At 44.3% G+C, this 21,680-nt stretch overlaps 1 protein-coding gene across 1 annotated transcript in view; it reads right to left on the bottom strand.

The window, feature by feature from the left end:
- The window catches only part of LOC105001335 (trichohyalin-like), a 46,279-nt gene extending 37,323 nt beyond the window's left edge, over positions 1-8,956 (bottom strand). The window contains exons 1-4 of the mRNA XM_010857549.1: positions 8,819-8,956; positions 7,350-8,094; positions 7,092-7,307; positions 4,907-6,803 (exon numbers count right to left, since the gene is read on the bottom strand). Coding sequence (XP_010855851.1) covers positions 4,907-6,803; positions 7,092-7,307; positions 7,350-8,094; positions 8,819-8,956 — 2,996 coding nt within the window. The remainder of the gene's footprint in view (positions 1-4,906; positions 6,804-7,091; positions 7,308-7,349; positions 8,095-8,818) is intronic.
- Between the last annotated feature and the right edge of the window lie 12,724 nt (positions 8,957-21,680).

The raw sequence follows: 21,680 nt of genomic DNA, 5'->3' as shown, positions 1-21,680 counted from the left end.
ACAGTCAAAGGCTTTGGCATAGTCAATAAAGCAGAAGTAGATGTTTTTCTGGAACTCTCTTGCTTTTTTGATGATCCAACGGATGTTGGCAATTTGATATCTGGTTCCTCTGCCTTTTTGAAATCCAGCTGGAGCGTCTGGAAGTTCTCGGTTCACATACTGTTGAAGCCTGGCTTGGAGAATTTTGAGCATTACTTTACTAGTGTGTGAGATGAGTGCAATTGTGTGGTAGTTTGAACATTCTTTGGCATTGTCTTTCTTTGGGATTGGAATGAAAACTGACCTTTTCCAGTCCTGTGGCCACTGCTGAGTTTTCCAAATTTGTTGGCATATTGAGTGCAGCACTTTCACAGCACCATCTTTTAGGATTTGAAATAGCTCAACTGGAATTCCATCACCTCTACTAGCTTTGTTCATAGTGATGCTTCCTAAGGCCCACTTGACTTCGCATTCCAGGATGTCTGGCTCTAGCTGAGTGATCACAACCCATATAGTGATGATATGGGTTGTGAAGATCTTTTTTGTATAGTTCTTCTGTGTATGTTTGCCACCGCTTCTTAATATCTTCTGCTTCTGTTAGGTCCATACCATTTCTGTCCTTTATCGTGCCCATCTTTGCATGAAAAGTTCCCTTGGTATCTCTAATTTTCTTGAAGAGATCTCTAGTCTTTCTCATTCTGTTGTTTTCCTCTATTTCTTTGCATTGATCACTGAAGAAGGCTTTCTTATGTCTCCTTGCTATTCTTTGGAACTTTGTATTCAAATGGGTATATCTTTCCTTTTCTCCTTTTCTTTTCAGTTCTCTTCTTTTTGTAGCTATTTGTAAGGCCTCCTCAGAGAACCATTTTGCCTTTTTGCCTTTCTTTTTCTTGGGGATGGTCTTGATCCCTGTCTCCTGTACAATGTCACGAACCTCCATCCATAGTTCTTCAGGCACTCTGTCTATCAGATCTAATCCCTTGAATCTATTTGTCACTTCCAGTGTATAGTTGTAAGAGATTTGATTTAGGTCATAACTGGATAGTCCAGTAGTTTTCCCTACTTTCTTCAGTTTAAGTCTGAATTTGGCAATAAGGAGTTCAGTTCATGATCTCAGCCACAGTCAGCCCCTGGTTTTGTTTTTGCTGACTGTATAGAGCTTCTCCATCTTTGGCTGCAAAGAATGTAATCAGTCTGATTTCGATATTGACCATCTGGTGATGTCCATGTGTAGAGTCTTCTCTTGTGTTGTTGGAAGTGGATGTTTGCTATGACAAGTGCGTTCCCTTGGCAAAACTCTTATTAGCCTTTGCTCTGCTTCATTTTGTACTCCAAGGCCAAATTTGCCTGTTACTCCAGGTATCTCTTGACTTCCTACTTTTGCATTCTAGTCCCCTATAATGAAAAGGCCATCTCTTTTGGGTGTTGGTTCTGAAAGGTCTTGTAGGTCTTCATAGAATTGTTCAACTTCAGCGTCTTCAGTATTACTGGTTGAGGCATGCACTTGGATTACTGTGATATTGAATGGTTTGCCTTGGAAATGAACAGAGATCATTCTGTCGTTTTTGAGATTGTACCCAAGAACTGCGTTTGGACTCTTTTGTTGACTATGAGACCTACACCTAACTCCGTCCTTATATTAGCTGTTTCTCTCCATCTCAAACATCTGTCCTGCCAGTTTTCCTCTCATTTTCTGCTAAGAAAACTTTGTGGCTCCTACTATTAACAGAAAGAAAAAATCCCAGATAGAAAGGCTTCATGGTAGATTTTGAGGTCCTCCATGATCTAGCTCACTTTGCCCTTTCAGCTTTGACTCTCTTTAGTGTCTATGTGTATACCTTTTGCTTCATCAAACTTTCCTGGGCTTTCCTTCATTATATTTATTGTGCTGTTTCCCAGCCTGGTTGCCTTAATTGCTCCCATTCTTTACTGTCTGGCTCACCCACTGAGAGCCTCCATGAGCCCTGAGTAGCTTCCAGACTTTGAGACCACTCACCCTGGTTTATTCTCCACCCTCTGCTTTAGCTTTCTGGGGCGAGTCTAAGTTGTGGAGAACATTTGTGAAGAAGACCCATCTTACCTATGAACAATTATGCCATTTAAATAGTAGCCAGCATATGGGCCTCCCCATTGAGCTTAAGGCCCAGGACAAGCTGTGACTTTTCTCATCCCCCTCTCTCCTAGGATCATGGCCCTAGTTTAGATGCTTTCCATACAGCCTTTTAAAACCTTTTCAAGCAGAGCTACTCCCTTCTTGGTGTCATGACAGCAATTTTCTTGTATTTAGGACATTTTGTCTTATTTAATGGTTTTTTTTCTGTACACATATTTCTTGCTATTAGATAGGAATGTTCTCCAGGAAAGGAATTGTTGTTATGAGATTTTATATCCTTCCTATGCTGAAGATGATCTGATAGTCCTCAGTATCCATTCTTATCTACTTCTGTGTTTCCTAGACTCCCTTATGCTAGAGTTCTAGATGTGAATTACATTTTATCAGTTAGGTGATTTTGCATGATATTTGGAAGATATTGTGATTTGGGCTATTTCTCTTGGCAAATACGGTTATGGAGTCATGGATGTTGATAGGCAATTTTGGCAGCAATGTGAGGCCACTTCTGGATTCCAGCTTTCTCATTCCTTAACTGTGGCACTGGTGATGTATTGAACCCAATAGTTCCAGAAGTTGCTTCCTATTTTTCAATGATGCAACCCATATAATTCTGGACACTAAATCCCCTTTTGATTAAAATATCCAAAGAGGTTATTTTTCCATTCACTTACTGAATAAGGATCTCATTAATTTCCTTTTTCTATTACTGCATAATAGATAGGAAAGCCCAAATAAATATTCAGTTGAATTTATTCTGAAGTCAGACTAATTTTCTCCATCTGCCTATCTATTCAACAAATGATGAGGGCCACTAAACTTCAGTGGAGGCACTAAGTGCTAAGTAGTACAAGTTTGAGTGAGATATGGTCTTATTTCCAGTTTGGTAGGGGAGAGAATTACTATAGTGTAACAAATGATATCGCAGGAATGAGTAAAAATTTAGGGGAAAGAATGCTTGGAGTATCCAGGGAAGCTGCCCATAGATGTGATATTTTAGTTGGGACACAAAGGATGCTGAGGTTTTTGCCAGACTGAAAGAGGGGGGAAGGTATTCCAGGCTGTGGAATTGTATATTAAAAATATGATTTATTGAAAGTCTATGGTACACTAAGAAAAAGTATTAAATGTTCCTTGGAGGAGTCTTTCATGAGATTAGGCTGGGTAGGTCATTTGGGTTAGATTGTGGAGGTCCTGTGTGCCATGCTAAGGGGTATGAACTTTATTCTCAGGTCACTGAAGAGAAGGGAGGTTAAGGTGGTGGAGATGGAGAAGTGGGAAGAGATTTAAGAGGTGTGGTGGATGTAGAGTTGGCAAGACTTAATGATCACTTGCAGGCTTCCCTGATGGCTCAGATGGTAAAGAATCTGCCTACAATGCAGGAGACCTGAGTCCAATCCCTGGGTCAGGAAGATCACCTAGAGAAGGAAGTGGCAACCCACTCCAGTATTCTTGCCTGGAGAATCCCATGGACAGAGGAGCTTGGTGGCCTACAGTTCATGGGGTCGCAGAGTCAGACATGACTGAATAACTAAGCGCACACACACACAATGATCACTTGAATATGGAGCTGAATGAGCGGAAGGAGTCAAATTTGACTCCTCTGCAGGGGAAGGAGCTGAAGACGATGTTTAGATAAGTTCCTTTTGACTCCTTGTTCTTTGTTTCATATTGATTCTTATTATTTTAAGTGCTCAGGAGCTCAAAGAACAAAGAGATCTTAAAAGTGGAGAAATGATTTCTTATCCTTGGAAAATGCCTACAAGTGAAGATAGGATGGCCCCATAGTGAAGAAAGAAAAGAGTCACTGAGGTTGATGCTCACCAATCATTTATTGGGTATTTTAATACAATTCCATAGACTTTCTCATGAAAGGTTTTCAGGCTCCAGGAGCTAGGGATCAACAGTGTTGGCTTGTTGGAATCTGCCAACAGATGACATGTTTTCTGTTTCATGTGATCAGAAACTAAAAGGCATCGAACTGGAATCAGTCCAATCAGCTCTCATGATAGCTCAGTGGCCAGTCCTGATGAGGGGTAGAGACATGGGCATGGGGGTGTTGTGGATGTCTAGCAGCCTCTCACTGTATTTCATTTTAGTGTAGGCTATGAGGCTTGCAATTCTTGATGGTTTAGCCACAAGAGCTCTGTAAGTTCTGGTGTCCTCTCCTCGGGTTATAATGTATATCTTTAGAATGCCTTTCCTGTTTCTGAACTTTTGAGTGAAATTCTTACCTTTCAATGATCCAATCATGTCCCACCTATACAGAGAACAAACCAGGAAATGATTTAAATCCCCAAATTAATCAAAATTGGGATCTGATTATTTCACCCAATTTACCACTCAGATTTTACCCAACCAGAGCATTCTGGAATTGCTGATCAAAGAACTGAAATGCCCTAGAAGTGAATTCTAGTTCCTAAAAGCATCCTTGTGGTTAGATAGAGTAGAGGAGAGAATGAAGATACACATTTTCAATCTCTTAAGCAGAAGTAAGGATGAACTTGATGTGTAGATTTCTTCCTTGGCTTCATGTTGCTTTAGCTCTTGGTGCAATGCACAGCCTAGTGCCAAACCCCTTTCTGCTCTTGTACGTAGTCATAGAGTGGATTGGGAGCAATAGTTGCCTTGATAGGGTGACTTCCACCCTGTTCTCTTCTTTGAGGCCTCCCAGCATTCTGGGTTGGATGGAAGGCCAGGTCACTGCATCTTCCTTGGGAACTTGGACTCTGGCCATCTTCATTCATATGAAATTTTTCTCTGTTGGCACATCCTTCCTGGGTCTCATGGGATTGTCGATACTGGGACTCTTGATACCTCTCTTTATCCTTATGGGTTTGCCAATCCTGTTGTTGTCGACGGTTTTGATCCTCTTCATGGGTTTGCCTGTCTCGTCTCTGACGGGTCTGCTCATCTTCATGGGTTTGCCTGTCTTGTCTCTGACGGGTCTGCTCATCTTCGTGGGTCTGCTCATCTTCATGGGTTTGCCTGTCTTGTCGCTGACGGGTCTGCTCATCTTCACGTGTTTGCCTGTCTCGTCTCTGACCGGTCTGCTGATCCTCACGAGTCGGCCTGTCTTGTCTCTGATGGGTCTGCTCATCTTTGTGGGTCTGCCTGTCTCGTCTCTGACGGGTCTGCTCATCTTCGTGGGTCTGCCTGTCTCGTCTCTGACGGGTCTGCTCATCTTCGTGGGTCTGCCTGTCTCGTCTCTGACGGGTCTGCTCATCTTCGTGGGTCTGCCTGTCTCGTCTCTGACGGGTCTGCTCATCTTCGTGGGTCTGCCTGTCTCGTCTCTGACGGGTCTGCTCATCTTCGTGGGTCTGCCTGTCTCGTCTCTGACGGGTCTGCTCATCTTCGTGGGTCTGCCTGTCTCGTCTCTGACGGGTCTGCTCATCTTCGTGGGTCTGCCTGTCTCGTCTCTGACGGGTCTGCTCATCTTCGTGGGTCTGCCTGTCTCGTCTCTGACGGGTCTGCTCATCTTCGTGGGTTTGCCTGTCTCGTCTCTGACGGGTCTGCTCATCTTCATGGGTTTGCCTGTCTTGTCTCTGACCGGTCTGCTGATCCTCATGAGTCTGCCTGTCTCGTCTCTGAGGGGTCTGCTTATCTTCACGGGTTTCCCTGTCCCATGTCTCACGTGGAGTTTCCTGACCCTCATGACTGTGTCTACCGCAGCTTTGGTGGTCCTGCTCTTCCTCTGCCTGGTGGCTCTGCTTCTCACCATGACTCTGCCTGGTCTGGACCTGTCTGTGGCCCTGCTCACCACTGTGTGATTGCCAGTCACTCCCTCTGTGACAGGGTGGCCTTTCTTGCTGAATTTGTGCTACTAGTTTGTGTTGGCTGTCCTCTTCAGACTCCCATGCCTGGCGACTGTTCTGCTGCCCTTCCCTAGTCTGGAATCTCTGTCCCTGATTTCGGTTTACTTCCTGTCCTTGAGTATATTGACTTGGTCTTCCTGGCCTTCCTGATTGCTCAACATGTGAGTCTCTGCTTGCTCCCTCGTTCCCTTGGAAGCACCTATTTTGCCTAGTTTCCCCAGTCTCTGACTGACCGTATTGAGAGTTCACACCTTGTCTGTCTGTCTGACTATATCGAGTGCTCAGGCCATGCCTGTCTGTCTCATCATAGTGGGAACTCTGGCCTTGCCTGTCTGTCTGACCATAGTGAGAGCTCAGGCCTTGTCTATCTGTCTGCCCATACTGAGAGCTCAGACCTTGTCTGTCTGTCTGCCCATACTGAGAGCTCAGGCCTTGTCTATCTGTCTGCCCATACTGAGAGCTCAGACCTTGTCTGTCTGTCTGACCATAGTGAGAGCTCAGGCCTTGTCTGTCTGTCTGACCATAGTGAGAGCTCAGGTCTTGTCTGTCTGTCTCATCATAGTGGGAACTCTGGCCTTGCCTGTCTGTCTGACCATACTGAGAGCTCAGACCTTGTCTGTCTGTCTGACCATAGTGAGAGCTCAGGTCTTGTCTGTCTGTCTCATCATAGTGGGAACTCTGGCCTTGCCTGTCTGTCTGACCATACTGAGAGCTCAGACCTTGTCTGTCTGTCTGACCATAGTGAGAGCTCAGGTCTTGTCTGTCTGTCTCATCATAGTGGGAACTCTGGCCTTGCCTGTCTGTCTGACCATACTGAGAGCTCAGACCTTGTCTGTCTGTCTGACCATAGTGAGAGCTCAGGTCTTGTCTGTCTGTCTCATCATAGTGGGAACTCTGGCCTTGTCTGTCTGTCTGACCATACTGAGAGCTCAGGCCTTGTCTGTCTGTCTGACCATAGTGAGAGCTCAGGCCTTGTCCGTCTGTCTCATCATAGTGGGAACTCTGGCCTTGTCTGTCTGTCTGACCATACTGAGAGCTCAGACCTTGTCTGTCTGTCTGATCATAGTGAGATCTTTGGCCTTGTCTGTCCGTTCGACCATATTGAGAGCTCAGGCCTTGTCTGTCTGTCTGCCCGTAGTGAGAGCTCAGGCCTTGTCTATCCATCTGACCATACTGAGAGCTCAGGCCTTGTCTGTCTGTCTGATCATAGTGAGATCTTTGGCCTTGTCTGTCCGTCTGCCCATAGTGAGAGCTCAGGCCTTGTCTGTCTGTCTGACCATAGTGAGAGCTCAGGCCTTGTCTGTCTGTCTGACCATAGTGAGCGCTCAGACCTTGTCTGTCTGTCTGACCATAGTGAGAGCTCTGGCCTTGTCTGTCTGTCTGACCATAATGGTAACTCTGGCCTTGTCTGTCTGGCCTTGTCTGGCTATAGTGAGTGCTCAGACCTTGTCTGTCTGTCTGGCCATAGTGGGACTCCAATTCTTGCCTATTTCTCTGACCATAGCCTGATTCTTGACCCAGCCTTCCAGACTGTTCATTATAAGAGCCCGATTCCTGTTGGTTTGTGTGGCTATACTGAGGATCCTCTCTAAGTCTTCCAGACTGGCCATAGCTTGACTGTTGTCCAAGCCTATCAGATTGTCCACAATGAGAATCTTGAAGTTGTTTCTCATACTGATTTAGGGCAAAGACATAGCCTTGTCTTTCAGGATTGCCACTGCCAGATTTATTACTCAGTCTTTGACCAGAGCTGGAGTCCTGACCCTGTCTCTCAGTCTGACCATAGTGGGAGTCCCTGTCTTGTCCCTCAGACTGACTGTAGTGAGAGTCCCTGTCTAGTCTCTCTGACTGACCGTAGCGAGAGTCCCTGTCTTGTCTCTCAGATTGATCTTGGTGGGTATCCTGGCTTTGTTTCTCAGACTGACTGTGGCAGGAATCCTGCCTTTCTCCCTCGTGTCTCTTCCTGTGTTGTCTGCCTGTATTTGTTGGAAATGTATGGCCTTGTGTTCCCTCCTGCTTCCTTTCTTGCTGAGAGGTTCTATCTCCATATGATTCATTATCCAGCCTATGATAGCAGGCTTGGGCCAACTGGAACACCATCAGGAGATATTCATGAAAATCAACATGCTCATTTCTGTTTCTATCCAAGAGGCTCAAGATGGTTTCCACAGTCTCTGGGTCGTTTGGTCTCTGTGCAAAGGTAAAACAAGCAAAAAAATCAGATGTTCTCCTATGGATAGTGTCAGTATCTGTGCCCCAGTCCATTTAGTCCTGCATAAACCTTTGATTGAGACACCACTAATCTAAAGTGGCCTATGCTTGGTTCTAGTCTTTGATAAGCTGGTTCTCAGAATCTCATCCCTTGCTGGACCAATGGGAGCATAACAATAGGGATAGATACACTTATTTAAAATCAGCTTCATTAATAATTACTTTGAATCATTTGAGGAAGCTATCCCATTCCACCCCATGCTATGTTGTATTGTTTGTTCATCTGGTTTTTCTAACCACACTGTGAGATCCTGGAGGGAGGGGAAGCTGGTTTTATTCATGTTTGTATCCCCAGTGCCCAGAATGGTGGTATGTAGTAGATGTTCAGTGACTCTTTACTGAACAAATGAATGAATGAGATGTGTGGACAACACTTAAATATGGAAATCAAGATACAAATCTCAGATTTTCTCCTGAGAAATGATTTCCAGCCTGAGCTGTACTCCCTCTTGTTTGAACTAAAATACAAGGAGGTGTGTGTGTGTGTGTGTGTGCTGGAAGAGAACTACTAAGGAGCTGCCTGAAATTCTTTTAGTTACAGGGTAGATCATGAACAAATAAAACAAAAAGCATAACGTTCTAAAGGCAGGTGTCAGTGTAATTCACACTTGTCTCCATGGGGCTCAAAGTCTGAGCATCTTACCCGGAGGATGTCTCCAAACTCAGCCAAGAGCAGCTGCTTCAACTCCTCCTTGCATAGTGAGGTGGAGTCCCCATTCTCTTTGGCATATTTCTGGAACACTCTAATCACAGTGAGTATGCTGTTCAGGAGTTCGGTCATTTTGGCAAAGATGAAGGAACCTAAAAGAAGAAACATTATATTGTCTGTATTTACAATGAAGACCAGGAGACAGCATTTCCAGAGGAAAAGTGGCCCCTTTTGGTCAGAGAAAAAAGTTTAAGAAATGACAGAGCTCATTGTTAGCTATACTCTTCACTCTCTTTGACCACAGTCAGACTCCAAATATCATGTGTTCAATGGAATAAAGGTGAAAACTATGTGTCCCCTGCTATAAAAAGAGACGATATCCTAGAATACAAAATGTTATAGGGATTTTGTATGCTCTGTCTTCTACTTCACATGGGACTTGCTTGATTGAAACACTCATATTAGAACGAAAAAGAAGGGAGATCAGGAAGGCCGTAGAGGTAGGGCCAGAAGCCAGTATGATAAGGCACAATTTTCTACCAAAGACCAGCACACTGAAGAGGGCACTCAATAGATTCTTCTGAATAGGCCTCAGTCTTCTAATGAGTTTCACTTAGGTGGGGAAGAAGGCTAGAGGTCTCTTGCCATTTGCCAAGGAAGCTTTCTGAGAGACTAAATTCCAGCAAGTGCTTCTGGCCTGGATAGTCATGTTGGAATATTATAAATATATTGCAAGTAGAATAAGTGGATACAAAAACTGTTCTAGATAAAAATAGCAAGCTAAATTAACTGCATAGATGAGAAGAAATACGTACAGTCAGATAGGTTTACATAGCCATGTTGGGAGGCTGGAGTCTTTTGGAGCCTCCATCTCAACAATATTTCTTCTATGATGTAAAAATTCTAGTTACTGAGTTTGCAGGCCTCTAGACTGAAGTCCTAACTGCAAAGCACACTAGATTTCCAAAAGCATGCCACTGATGCCTCTAGGGATAAGTGACAAATGATGAAGTGCAGGACACAAGCAGAGTCCCTTATGGCAGTTCATTGCAGTGAGACTTGAATATTATTGTGGTCCCATGGTCTGGGGCCTTGGCCCTAATGAGCCCTAAACTCTTGGGTCTGGCCTAACTTGCACAAAAGGGAAATGCTCCACTATGGGCGACTAATTTATCCATCAAGAGTTCTAGTCCTTTATTTTGGGATGCCTAGGACACACAGAAACAATGGCATGTATATTTTACGGACTCAGAAGTACATCCCTCCTGCCATCCCCGTGAGCTATCATATTCTCAGATAGAGGCAAAAAAGGAAGCAGGAAGGTACCCACGGCCACAGGGTACCTCCCCAGCCCAGCACATCACAGCCCCTACCAAGAGGCTCTTGGATTCTGCTGTTGCTTCCCCATGCATGTCTTACCTGCTTGAGGAGGTATCAACAGAGGATTCAGAAGCCGGAGAGGATACTGGACACCTGCAAACCCATCCTATTTATAGGGGTTTTAATTGTCCTCCTAGACCATCCCAGGAGACACCCATTCTGTGGCAGAACCTGAATCACTCTGGGCCCAGCCCAGCTTGACCTCTCCCTCTGCAAACCGTTTGATTTATTTACTTCCCCCATTTACTCATGAACCTGCTGGCATCACAATAGGTGACACTGTTCAAGTCTTGGCCCCATTAATTAGGGGAGTGTATGTGTAGGCATGCATGCAGCTGCTGCTGCTGCTGCTAAGTTGCTTCAGTCGTGTCCGACTCTGTGCGACCCTGTAGATGGCAGCCCACCAGGCTCCCCTGTCCCCGGGATTCTCCAGGCAAGAACGCTGGAGTGGGTTGCCATTTACTTCTCCAATCATGCCTGCAGCAGGGGTCCCAAAAGACAGAGGCATGGGCCAAATACATCCTTAGCATGTGTCATTTATCGAGACTAATGGAAGGCAACAGGCAATCATACCAAAGAAGGATACTAATCAGGTCACGGCACAAAAATCTGTCAAAGCAGAGACTAGAGAGTCTAGGTGGAGAGCCAGGACATAATTATTGGAAGAGATTTGTTTCGGGTTGTTTTGCTAATGTTGGTGTGTGTGTGTGTGTGTGTGTGTGCGTGCTCGGTCATGTTTGACTCTTTTCAACCCCATGGACTGTAGCTGCCAGGCTCCTCTATCCATGGCATTTTCCAGGCAAGAACGTAGGAGACAATATCATCCTCCTTCTCCAGGGTATCATCTTGACCCAAGGATTGAGCCCATGTCTCCTGCATTGGCAGGCAGATTCTTTACCACTGTGCCACCTGGGAAGCCCAGTGGAAGTGGATATGCGTATTTTAATCTATTGATCTATTTTTAATATTTTTTACATTTCTGTTTTTTTTAATTATTTATCTATTTTAGACTGTGCTGGGTCTTCATTGCTGTGTGTAGGCTTTCTCTAGTTGCTGTGCGTGGGGGCTTCTCTTTGTTACTGTGCCCTGGCTTCTCACTGTGGTGTCTTCTCTTGTGGCGCCATGGGCTCTGGGTGCTTGGGCTTCAGTAGTTGTGGTACATGGGCTTAGTTGCTCTGCAACATGTGGGATCTTCCTGACCAGGGATCAAGTCTGTGCCCATGCACCGGCAGGTGGCTTCTTAACCACTGGACCACCAGGGTAGTCCCTTTTTAAATTTTTTCATTTAACAGCTCTGGAGGCTAGAGGGAGAATTAGATATATGACCAATTTTGGAATGGAGGGGTGTGATGATGGTGGAGCTGCTGCCACTGGATACTTTTAAGTTCTTGCTAAAAAGTTAGAATTGAAGGACAATGTGGAAGTTCATGGTATCTGTGAATAGAGCCACTTGTCAGAGACCTGAGTCTCTGTTCTCCATCTCTGCACCTGTGACATGCCAGCAATGTCTCAAAACAGGAGATTCTTAGTAAATATTTATGGGGTAAATGAACTATTGAATTATGGAGGCATTTGAAAATCTTGTGTAAAAAAGAAATTTAGATTTACCTCTCCTTTCTAATTTGTCTTACATATAGATCCATGGTTGGACTTTTTCTTAGGTATCTGTACATCAATCAGTTTTCAGTGATGACACTTGCTATTATTCACTGTGTGCTCAGGATTCTGAAAAGGAATCACAAAAGAACAGAGATATTTTGGTCCAGTTCTAGTAAAGTACCTTCACATATGGAAGGATTTTGAGCACAAGTAGCAAGACAGGAGAAGTGCTGAGTGTTAGCAACCCCGGGAGCATATGGAATTGTCATGGGCTGGGCCTAGGCTTTCCTTAGAAGGTGGGGGTTTATGTTGTTCCTTGAAGATTCAGGTGGGCATGAGAAAATGGAGACATCCTGGTGGGAGAAGGGAAAGACCAAAGGTACAAAGGTGAGAATTCATAGGGTGTGTTTGGGTTAGAGTGAGTTGGTGAGTCTGGCTAGAGCAGAGGGTATACAGAAGAGTAGAATTACAGAATTTTGGATCTGAAAGGAAATATAGTCTTAGCCTCCTAGTTTTACAGATGAGGAAACTGAGATCCAGATAGACTGAGTGACTTTGCCAAGGGTCTCACAGGGCTTTGGCTAAAGCCAGGCCTGGAATCCTCATTCCCTTACCCAGCTCAATGGCAAAGTCACTCAGTCTATATGCTTTCTTACACGTTCTCTGAGGCAGCTTTGGAGCCTGCTTTCAGGTTTATTTTGATGAGAAATGGGGAGCAGGGAACATTTTAGTTAAGAAAGTGACATGATCAAAACATTGTTTGAGGGAAGGTGGTCAGTTAACCTGACTGTGATGGGGTTGCCGGCTGTCTCCCTCTAGACTGTGCTGTCCAGGATGGATTGGAAAGAGGAATGTCCAAGAAGGGAGACCAGTAGGAGTTTATTGTATGAACCATGTGGGAAGTGATAAGGGCTTTGACCTGGATGCAGAGGTTCAAAATGATAGGGAGGTAGCAGATGATAGGAGAAGAGGGTAGAAGAAGGAGAACAGGACATTAGAGGATGAGATGGCTGGATGGCATCACTGATGCACTGGACATGAACTTGGGCAAACTCCAGGAGATGGTGAGGGTCAGAGAGGCCTGGCATGCTGCAGTCCATGGGGTTGCGAAGAGTCAGACGTGACTGGGCAACTGAACAATGACAACAGCAACAGCAAATGATAGAAGGAAAGATGGGATTTGGGGACATTAGATAAGGGCAGGGAAGGTGGAGAACTCAGGGAGCTCCAAATCTTCAAGCCTGTGTAACTGGGAGAACCGGGGGGTACTATAGAAATGTGACTTCTGAAGTGGGCTGAGCAGGGTGGAAGATTCCGCTCCTTCACTGTCATTCCTGCACCCTCTGCTGTTGGAGTTCTTGCAGAGCTGGTCACTACTTTAATATTGAGAACTGGGTCATGTAAATATTCTCCTTCTGCTTTTGTGTCTCAACTTATGAGTTATGTCTCTTCTAATACGTCTATTAGAACCAAAAACCTAGAGAAGTTTTGGTGACCCCGGAGATAAGTAAAGGGAGTAGAAGTGAAGTGAATAGGGGCTAAAGACAACAGCTACTGTGACAGAAAGAGGCTCCTCTCTGTTGGCGTCTTCCAGGGCTCCCTAGGAACTGTTTCTTCGGGTTAGATAAAGAGTTCTCTGCCTGATGTTGTAGTCTGATGTTGTAGTCGAGAGAAAGATTATGTTCTTAACAGTAGGATCTGCTATGCCTGCACGCACTTAACACTTAGGAAGTTCCTATAAGACAAGCAGAGAACTGTTTATGTTGCTCAATCACTTAATCAGTGGGGAGATTTGTGAGAATATGGAGGGCCATTTTGTAGGCATTGAGATAAAAGACACAGTCTTTGTCCTTAAGTGAACTTTCAATCTCACTGAAGGATGGGAAACACAGGCTCCTTCTCTGCAGTAAAATTGCTCCTGTCATTGATAAGAGTATTGAGAGAGGTTAATTAGAGGGAAAAAAGAAGAATTCAGGGGCTAGAAATAGCACATATTTGAAGAAATCATGGAACAGACTGAGTCATTTGGGGCAAATCACTTAATCTCTTGGTCTTGAGTTTCTTTGTCTACTAGAGGAGAGTGTTGGACTGATCTCTAAACTTTTTTTGTGGCATTAGCATTCTAAGATGCTGTGATTGCAGTTTTAGGATTAGTAGGGTCTTCAGAGGTTATGGCAATCCACTCCAGTACTATTGCCTGGAAAATCCCATGGACAGAGGAGCCTGGTAGGGCCTCAAAGAGTCAGACACGACTGAGCGACTTCACTTTCACTTTTCTTTCAGAGGTTTTATTTTAACTTTACTCTGTTCATGAATTTGATAAAGGGCTAAGAACTTTGTGTTCCTCAGTTTTCCTCTGTGGAAAACCAGAGGACAATTATGGTGTTCTGTTACTTAGTGTTGTAAATTGCATGAGGAACAATGCTGTTTTTATTAATTGTTTTTTAATATGTTTTGCTTCTTTTATTTAAATTCATGTTGGAATGTTGACATATTGTCTCAAAGGCAAGACAAGCAGAGAACTATTTGAATTTCAAGACAAGCAGAGAACTAATAAATTTAAACTGCAATTTATTGTGCTAGGTTCTATGTTAAGCATTTCGTATATGATGTCTTGTTTAATTCTACAACAACTCCATGAGGCAGGGATTATTATCAGTTTTCAAAAAAGACAGCTGAGATTCAGAGAGGGATAAATAATTTGCTTAAGGTCATGCAGTTTCTTCTTGCTTCGGAAGCCCTTCTTGGCAATCTCTGTGTAACAATGTTTCCATTGGAACAGGACTTTGTCTACTCTCCAAAGAGAGACATAGCTTTCCACAAAAGCTGAAGTGGGTAAGAACAAAGTAACTTCTTAATGACATGCTATGAAGGAATCCAGCCTTGAAAGGGGAACCTCCTGATGCTTAACCAGTCAAATATTTATTTTCCTATGCTTCTCCAGTTCCTAAATCATACTGCACTGCAGGAGCTTGTAATCTATTGGGGGAGACAAGATGGACACTTATATTACACAGAAAAAGTATCCTTCTGCCTTTATAATAGACGGAATGGGATGGAAGAAGTTTCTCCAGTTGCCCCTTTCCTACAGCTTGTGACCCTATTGGAAGCCTTTCGTTTCCATTTCTTTGGGATGCAGAAGTGCCCTGTGGGTGTGTCAGGTACTATTTTGAGCTAATAGAGTTTTTCAGGGAGTCTCCTTGTCCTATTTTAATCAAATCATTAAGGATAATTATCATGGAACTCTTAGACTTCCTTTTTCCTTCTGCTGAGATGTTGGGTGCATATTTAATGAGATGAAATCTACAGGATGTGGAGGATGACTGTTCATATTACAAAGGAAGGCCCCTCCATTCCTGCTTAGCCCTTTGGCATTAAGCCAGTAGATAAACTGCAGATGGGGCAAATGAATACCTCCCCACGGAGAGGAGAGGGACTAATTAATAGACATAAAACTCTTTGAGATTTCTTGATATTGAAAGGTCATTTATTATCATCTGTATAAATAAGTTCTCATTTAAAAATCTTTCCTGGCAGATGAATTACCCTTCTGTTAATTACAGGCCATTTCCCCTATTAGTGACATCTGTGAGAGTCAGTGGTTTTTTAAGATAACACTAGCCTCAGCTAGTGAGGAGAAGGCAATGGCACCCCACTCCAGTACTCTCGCCTGGAAAATCCCATGGACGGAGGAGCCTGGTAGGCTGCAGTCCATGGGGTCACTAGGAGTCAGACACAACTGAGCAACTTCACTTTCACTTTTCATTTTTTCATGCATTAGAGAAGGAAATGTCAACTCACTTCAGTGTTCTTGCCTGGAGAATCCCGGGGACGGGGAAGCCTGGTGGGCTGCTGTCTATGGGGTCACACAGAGTCGGACATGACTGAAGCAACTTAGCAGCAGCAGCCTCAGCAATATTTCCACCGTCAGAAAATGTGTTATGAGTCAAAGGAAGGAGGTCTAGGGTTCCTGGGGGTCTAATGCACAGGATTTAGTCTAGAGCTGGGCTCCCACATCGCTAGCTAGTAGCCTAGCCTTCTCTTTTACTATAGTATTTGTTTTTGGATATAAGATCCCATCATTCAATGTCTCAGGTCATATTTTCCCCCAATGAAATGAGCTAGAAAGTGTCAGAAGCCATTGCTGAGCACAACCCATGGCATTTTAGTTACTTCCTAGGTCATGTTTAATAATGCCACAGGCCAAAACAGATGTCTTCAAAGTTGGCCACATGTGGCAGAATTTGGATCATTTAGGTCAGGTTTCTAAGGGTTTTTTTTCTTCCCCCTTCATTGAAGAGCTTTATTAGGATGTAATTCAATTCACACACCATACAACTTACCTATTTAAAGTGTATAGCTCAATGTTTTTTAGTACTATGCGACCATCACTAAAATCTAGTTTTAGAATATTTTCATTACTTCTAAGGAAACTGTGTCCATTAGTAGTCATTCCCTGTTTTGCCGTCTTCCATATCATGACAACCATTGATCTACTTTCTATCTCTACAGATTTGTCTGTTCTGGAAATTTCATATTAATGGAATCATACAATATGTGGCTTTTTATAACTGGCTTCTTTCACTTAGCATGTTTTCAAGTATCATCCATGTTGGAACATGAATTAGCACTTCATTCCTTTTTAAGGCTAATGTTCCACTGTATGGATAGTCTGCATTTTGTTTATCCATCCATCTGTTGATAGGCATCTAGGTTGTTTCTTCCCTTTGACAATTATAAATAATGCTGCTGTGAACATTTTGTGTAAAAGTGTTTGTGTGGACATGTGTTTTCAGTTCTTTTGGGTGTGCATCTTAAGGTGGGTTTGCAGGGTCATATGATAACTGTGTGTTTAACTTTTTGAGGAACTATCAAACCATTTTGAGTTGTTTTTACAAAACTTTCTAGAGAGAGATTGTTGATTTAAAGGTCTTGGCTTGAAGATGCCAACAGGATAAGCCAGCTTGGCTGAGGTACACCTAGGCAGAGGCAAGTGATTCAAGTTAACTGCTAAGGCTCTGCAACTCCCAGGTGTCTTGTGCAACCTTGCAACCCAGCAGCCACCAAAGAACCCACAGTAGTACATGCCTGATAAAGATTTGTTAACCAAAAGAATGAATGTGTTAAATGAATGTGTTGAGGTAAAGTGGGAGTGGAGGAAATGGGGTGGGGAAGGTAGGTAAACATATTTTCTGTGACGTGTCAATCATACTTTAGGCATTACTAGCAGTTTCTTTGGGGTCCCCTCAGTGTTTTCAGTTCCCCACCCCTTCCCTTCCACCCCTTGAGTCAACTCCATCAGGATGGGAAGAGATGAGTTTGGAGAACCTGTGTATATAGAAATCAGTACTCAGGCATTTTCCTATTTTGCCTTGAAGAACAGTCAGCTCTCTTCCAGATTTAATTTTTTAAGACTTTGCATATATTTGATAACATATAGTAATTGTCTTTCTCAGTCTGACATGTCACTAATCATAATAATAATTTTCCCTGTAGCTTTTTCTGTTCCCTCACCTTGGTGCCTCAGTGAGCCCTTGGACTGAGAATTGGAGGCCCAGGGTTCTCATCAGCACCCCATACTCACTTTTGCTATGAACTTGGAAAAGACGTTTCCATTTGGTGACTCATTATTTATACACAAAGAGGTGGGGAGGTTGGAAGCTGTGAGTGGGTGAACTGGATATCTTCCCACCTCTGCAAGACTGCTCCCTCAGGTCTCTTTGCAGTCTCAGATCTGTCCCAACTCCCTGTCTCTCTCTGCCTCCCCTCCATTCCTGCCGCTGCTCAGGGGAGGAGCTCGTTACTGTTTGCTAGGACTGTTGTGTAGCTATCAACACATCTTCTTGCCTTCAGTCTCCCTTTCTAACTTATTTTTCAACATGATCCCTAGAGTGATTTTCTGTTCTCAAGAAGGCTTACAGTTTTTCAAAAGAATAAATGGTTATGATTTTTCCATCAGAATCAAATCCAAGATTGCTAACATGCTCTTGGAGGCCCTCCATGGCAAGCAGATCTCTGTGGTTTCACATAGTCTGACTTCTTTCTAACCACAAGGGACTTTTGATGTTCTCTCACTAAATCCTGCACTTTCCCTTTGTCTGTCTTTATTCACACTGCTCCCTGTTCCTATCTATCAAAGTGTTGCCTATTTTAAACACATTTAAATACTTACCTTTTTTATAAAAAAATTTCCAAGTCTTCCTCATCAGCACTCTCTTCTCTGTCCCCTCCCCCAACATTGTTGCCCTTTCAGGGTGTCTTCAGGGTTCTCTTTGGTATTCTGTAGATATAGTTTGCCCTGTCTGTTATATCATTAGACTTTGAGCTCTATGAGGGACAAGATGGCCCGGTAATCCCTCTGTGTGTCTCCCACAAAGTCTGCTTTGCCATCACAAGAGCGGTGTTGTTTAAGTATGAGACTGGATGCCTTTCTCTGGCTCCTGTGCACCAGGTAGAGAAGGATTTTGAAACATACAGTTGAACCCTAATTCATCATTCTCTTTTAGCATGTTCTGCTGTTTCCCATGTGTAGTTCTTCTCTCTGAATTAGATAATGAATTTCTGAGGGCAGAGACCTTGGGTTCCCTTCCTCCGATGCCTCCCATGTGCCCTGCCACAGTGCTAGACCCCAACGTGTGGCTGAATGGATGACTTTCCCCCTCTACAGGTCTGTGCTCCATGGGGAGTTCTGATTTGGGATTTAGAGCTTGTTTGTGGTTTGACTCTTTGGGGTGAAGAGAATATTTTGTGAAAATTATAGCTCCTTACAGAGCATGGAGCAGGTAGATGGGTTTGGAAGCCCACAGGGGTAGGCTCTGATAAATTCAGAAGGTCTGGAAATGACAAAGGACTTACACAGGGAAATAACAGAAGAACAGTTTTAGTTTCCTTAGAAATAGCTAGATACTATGGTTTCCAGCTGGGAAGGTGGGGTCAGTCTGAGGCACAGCCCAGGAGCACAGCTCTCCTCAGTAGATGAGTGCCTCTGTGACACTGGGCAGCGTGTGCATGGGGAGCTCTGGAGTAGGGAATCTGAAAGCAGTATTGCGTGAGAGTCAGACTCATCAGGCCTCCAGAGGTCATCTTGCCTTATGTCTGCCACATGTGTTCAATGCCCAGGTCATCCTTGGCAGGTACCAATCCTAAAGCTCCCTACAGGGGCAGATTTCCCACTGTCTCCAAGAAACTCTTGCCTGAGTCCCATTCCTGCAGCTGTCGGGAGCAGTAGGGTGCTGGATCAGCGCGAAGAGAAAAGCAGGTGGTTGAAGGAAGTTATTGCAAAGGCTTCAGTAAAGGGGGGAATCCTTATGAGACTTTTGCCAGCAGAGCACAGAGAGAGTATTAGAAGTCACTAGGGGATGACCTAGGGCTTTCTTTGGTGGAGATTATTTGGAAGTTGGGAGGGATGCTGTCCCCAATCCACTGTGATTTATTACTTAGTCCCCAAAGTAAGGGCAGTTGACACTTGAATAATATACCTACCTGTCATGTCCGCCTAACAAATTCTTAACATAGTTAGGAAACAATGAAGGAAAGATGGAGGGGTTAGAGACCAAGTTTGAATTTTCTTCGTTGACTGATTCATTCATTCATCATCTTGACAAATGTTCAGTAAGGAGGATAGACCCATTAACAATAAAAAAGGATTCTAAGGAGAGGTTATGGCAGAGCTGGGGGCCAGGGTTGGGAGAGGAGCAACATTTCATCATCATTAATTCTTCCCACAGAGATATGGATTGACATATACACGCTACTATATATCAGATAGGTTACTGATAAAGACCTACTGTAGAGCATAGGGAACTCTGCTCAGTACTCTGTAATGACCTCTGTGGGGGAAAAAAATCCAGAAAAGAGTGAATATATGTATAACCTTTCACTATGCTGTACACCTGAAACTAACACAGCATTATAAATCAACTGTACTCCAATAAAAATGTAAAAAAATTCTTCCCCTGCAGCGGGATTAGCCTAGACAAGCTCTGTCTCTCTCTTGGCTCAGCATCTTTGCCCCAGCAGCCTCCCACCCTTTTGTGTGCCCCAGCCATGACTTGGCTCAATTACCACACCACTGTGCCATTAGAGTTCTGCCTAATCACCCCCCTTTCATCTCCAACCTCTTTATTGTGGTCACAGATGCTCTACGTGGCCCCAGTCACCCTGCAGGAAAGAAATCATTAGCTTCTTGCAGCATCCAGAAACAGCAGCACCTTCCTATCCCAGGAGCAGAGGGGAAGGTGGCCACAGTTCAGGGATTAGTGGGGGGAAAAGTGGCAGCAGGAGGAGGATTTTGTTGTGGCATGTTGCCTAGGCTGGCCAAAGTCAATCGGAGCCTGGCTGCCTATCCCAGCATCTCTCATCTATTAATCTGTGCAGCCTGCCAGCCATTCCTGCTGGTATGTAAAAGCAGAGGTTGTAGCCCCCTCAACAGGGGCCTCTGGAGCCTGAGTCTGCTGTGACGAGGTAGGTTGGTAAAGGTGAGGGCAGGAAGGTTCCCTGCTTTCTGGAAGGATCAGAGCCCCTGCTTCCTAAGCCTCTCAGGTTCCATAGAACAAGACGTTTCCAGTACCCAGAGCCTCCCTACCTTTGAAAAGGGAAATATTAAGGCCTGAGAGAGACCATGTGATTTTTATAAGGTCTCACAGGAATTCAGTGGTAAAGTGATGGTTAGAATCTCAGTGTTCTAATACACATAATGTGGAGTCTTCCTTGTTCTGAGACTCTTTGTTCTGCTCTTTTCTCTAGTCAGCTCCAGGCAGAAGGGATTCAAGCAGGTCTGTTTGGGAATCCCAGTTCTACTCAGGATTGCTGTAGGAATTAAATGAGCTCAAGTGTGAGGATGTCTCATGTAGCGCTCAGGACAGGGAAGGGTGTGGTCAGTGGGTGATCTCCTTCCCTTCCGAAGTGCCCCAGCCCTTATCATCACCTTCTGGAAACTCACTGGGCATCAGAAGTCCTGACCAAGTTGGGTCACTCCTGAGTTTATTTAGGTTTCCATTTACAGGATGTGTCAGGAGCTCAAGTACTTCATGGATAAGGATTAATTCCTACTATGATTTAATATATTAGCCACCCAGATGGTGAGATACTGCTTTAAACTACTCTATTTGAGAAGCAGTGGAGGAACTTTGTGAGGCCAATAAGATCTGTGCCATTAATTTGAATCTTGATGGTGTGGACTATGGAAAGTAAACCATTTTAGAGTATCTGTTTTAAGCTACACCTGTATCTTTGTCATAACCTGTTCCTTCATGATACATCCCCATAACCACCTAGCATTCCTGGTAAGGCACATGTTTCGTAGAGAGCAATGCATCTTGCAGAAGAAGAGGGGGGCAGTTTCCACCATGGAAGGATCATGAGTGGGAGGTGGGAGGAGAGAGGGAAGCAAGGACAGATTGTTTCTGTCATTCTCTCAGTGACTATTATGATTTTAGTGACCATCTTTTTAGTCCGGAAAGTGACATGAAATTCGTTTGTAGGCAAATGCAAAACACACACACACACACACACACACACACACACACACATTCAGTGAAAAATATTTAAGTGTGAAGCTTGTAAACTGCACTGCAGGGGAGAAAAGCCAGACCTGGTGTCAGAAGATCTTGCTTCCAGTTCTGGGTCTGCGGACTATCAGTTTTCAGCGTGGTTAAACTTGAAGAATTTGCTCCAAGACTGAGAAGGGAGGACTGGCGGGGGTGGGGGGTGGGGGCTGTGGGCCTGCGTGCTGCAGGAAGTGTTTGCATCGGCACAAGCGGATTCGGGTGTTACTCGGTCCCTCCTTGTTACACTCTGGGGTTTCCCCCACCAGGCCATGCCTCCCCACACGAGGGGCCCAGTCTCAGACACCAGGAGAAGGGAGTACCTCCACTTC

This window comes from Bison bison, unplaced genomic scaffold, assembly GCF_000754665.1.
Source record: "Bison bison bison isolate TAMUID 2011002044 unplaced genomic scaffold, Bison_UMD1.0 scf7180017864381, whole genome shotgun sequence".
Taxonomy (NCBI): Eukaryota; Metazoa; Chordata; class Mammalia; order Artiodactyla; family Bovidae; genus Bison; species Bison bison.
Note: the sequence above shows the minus strand (reverse complement) of the source record. Positions and strands in the feature narration are given on the sequence as shown.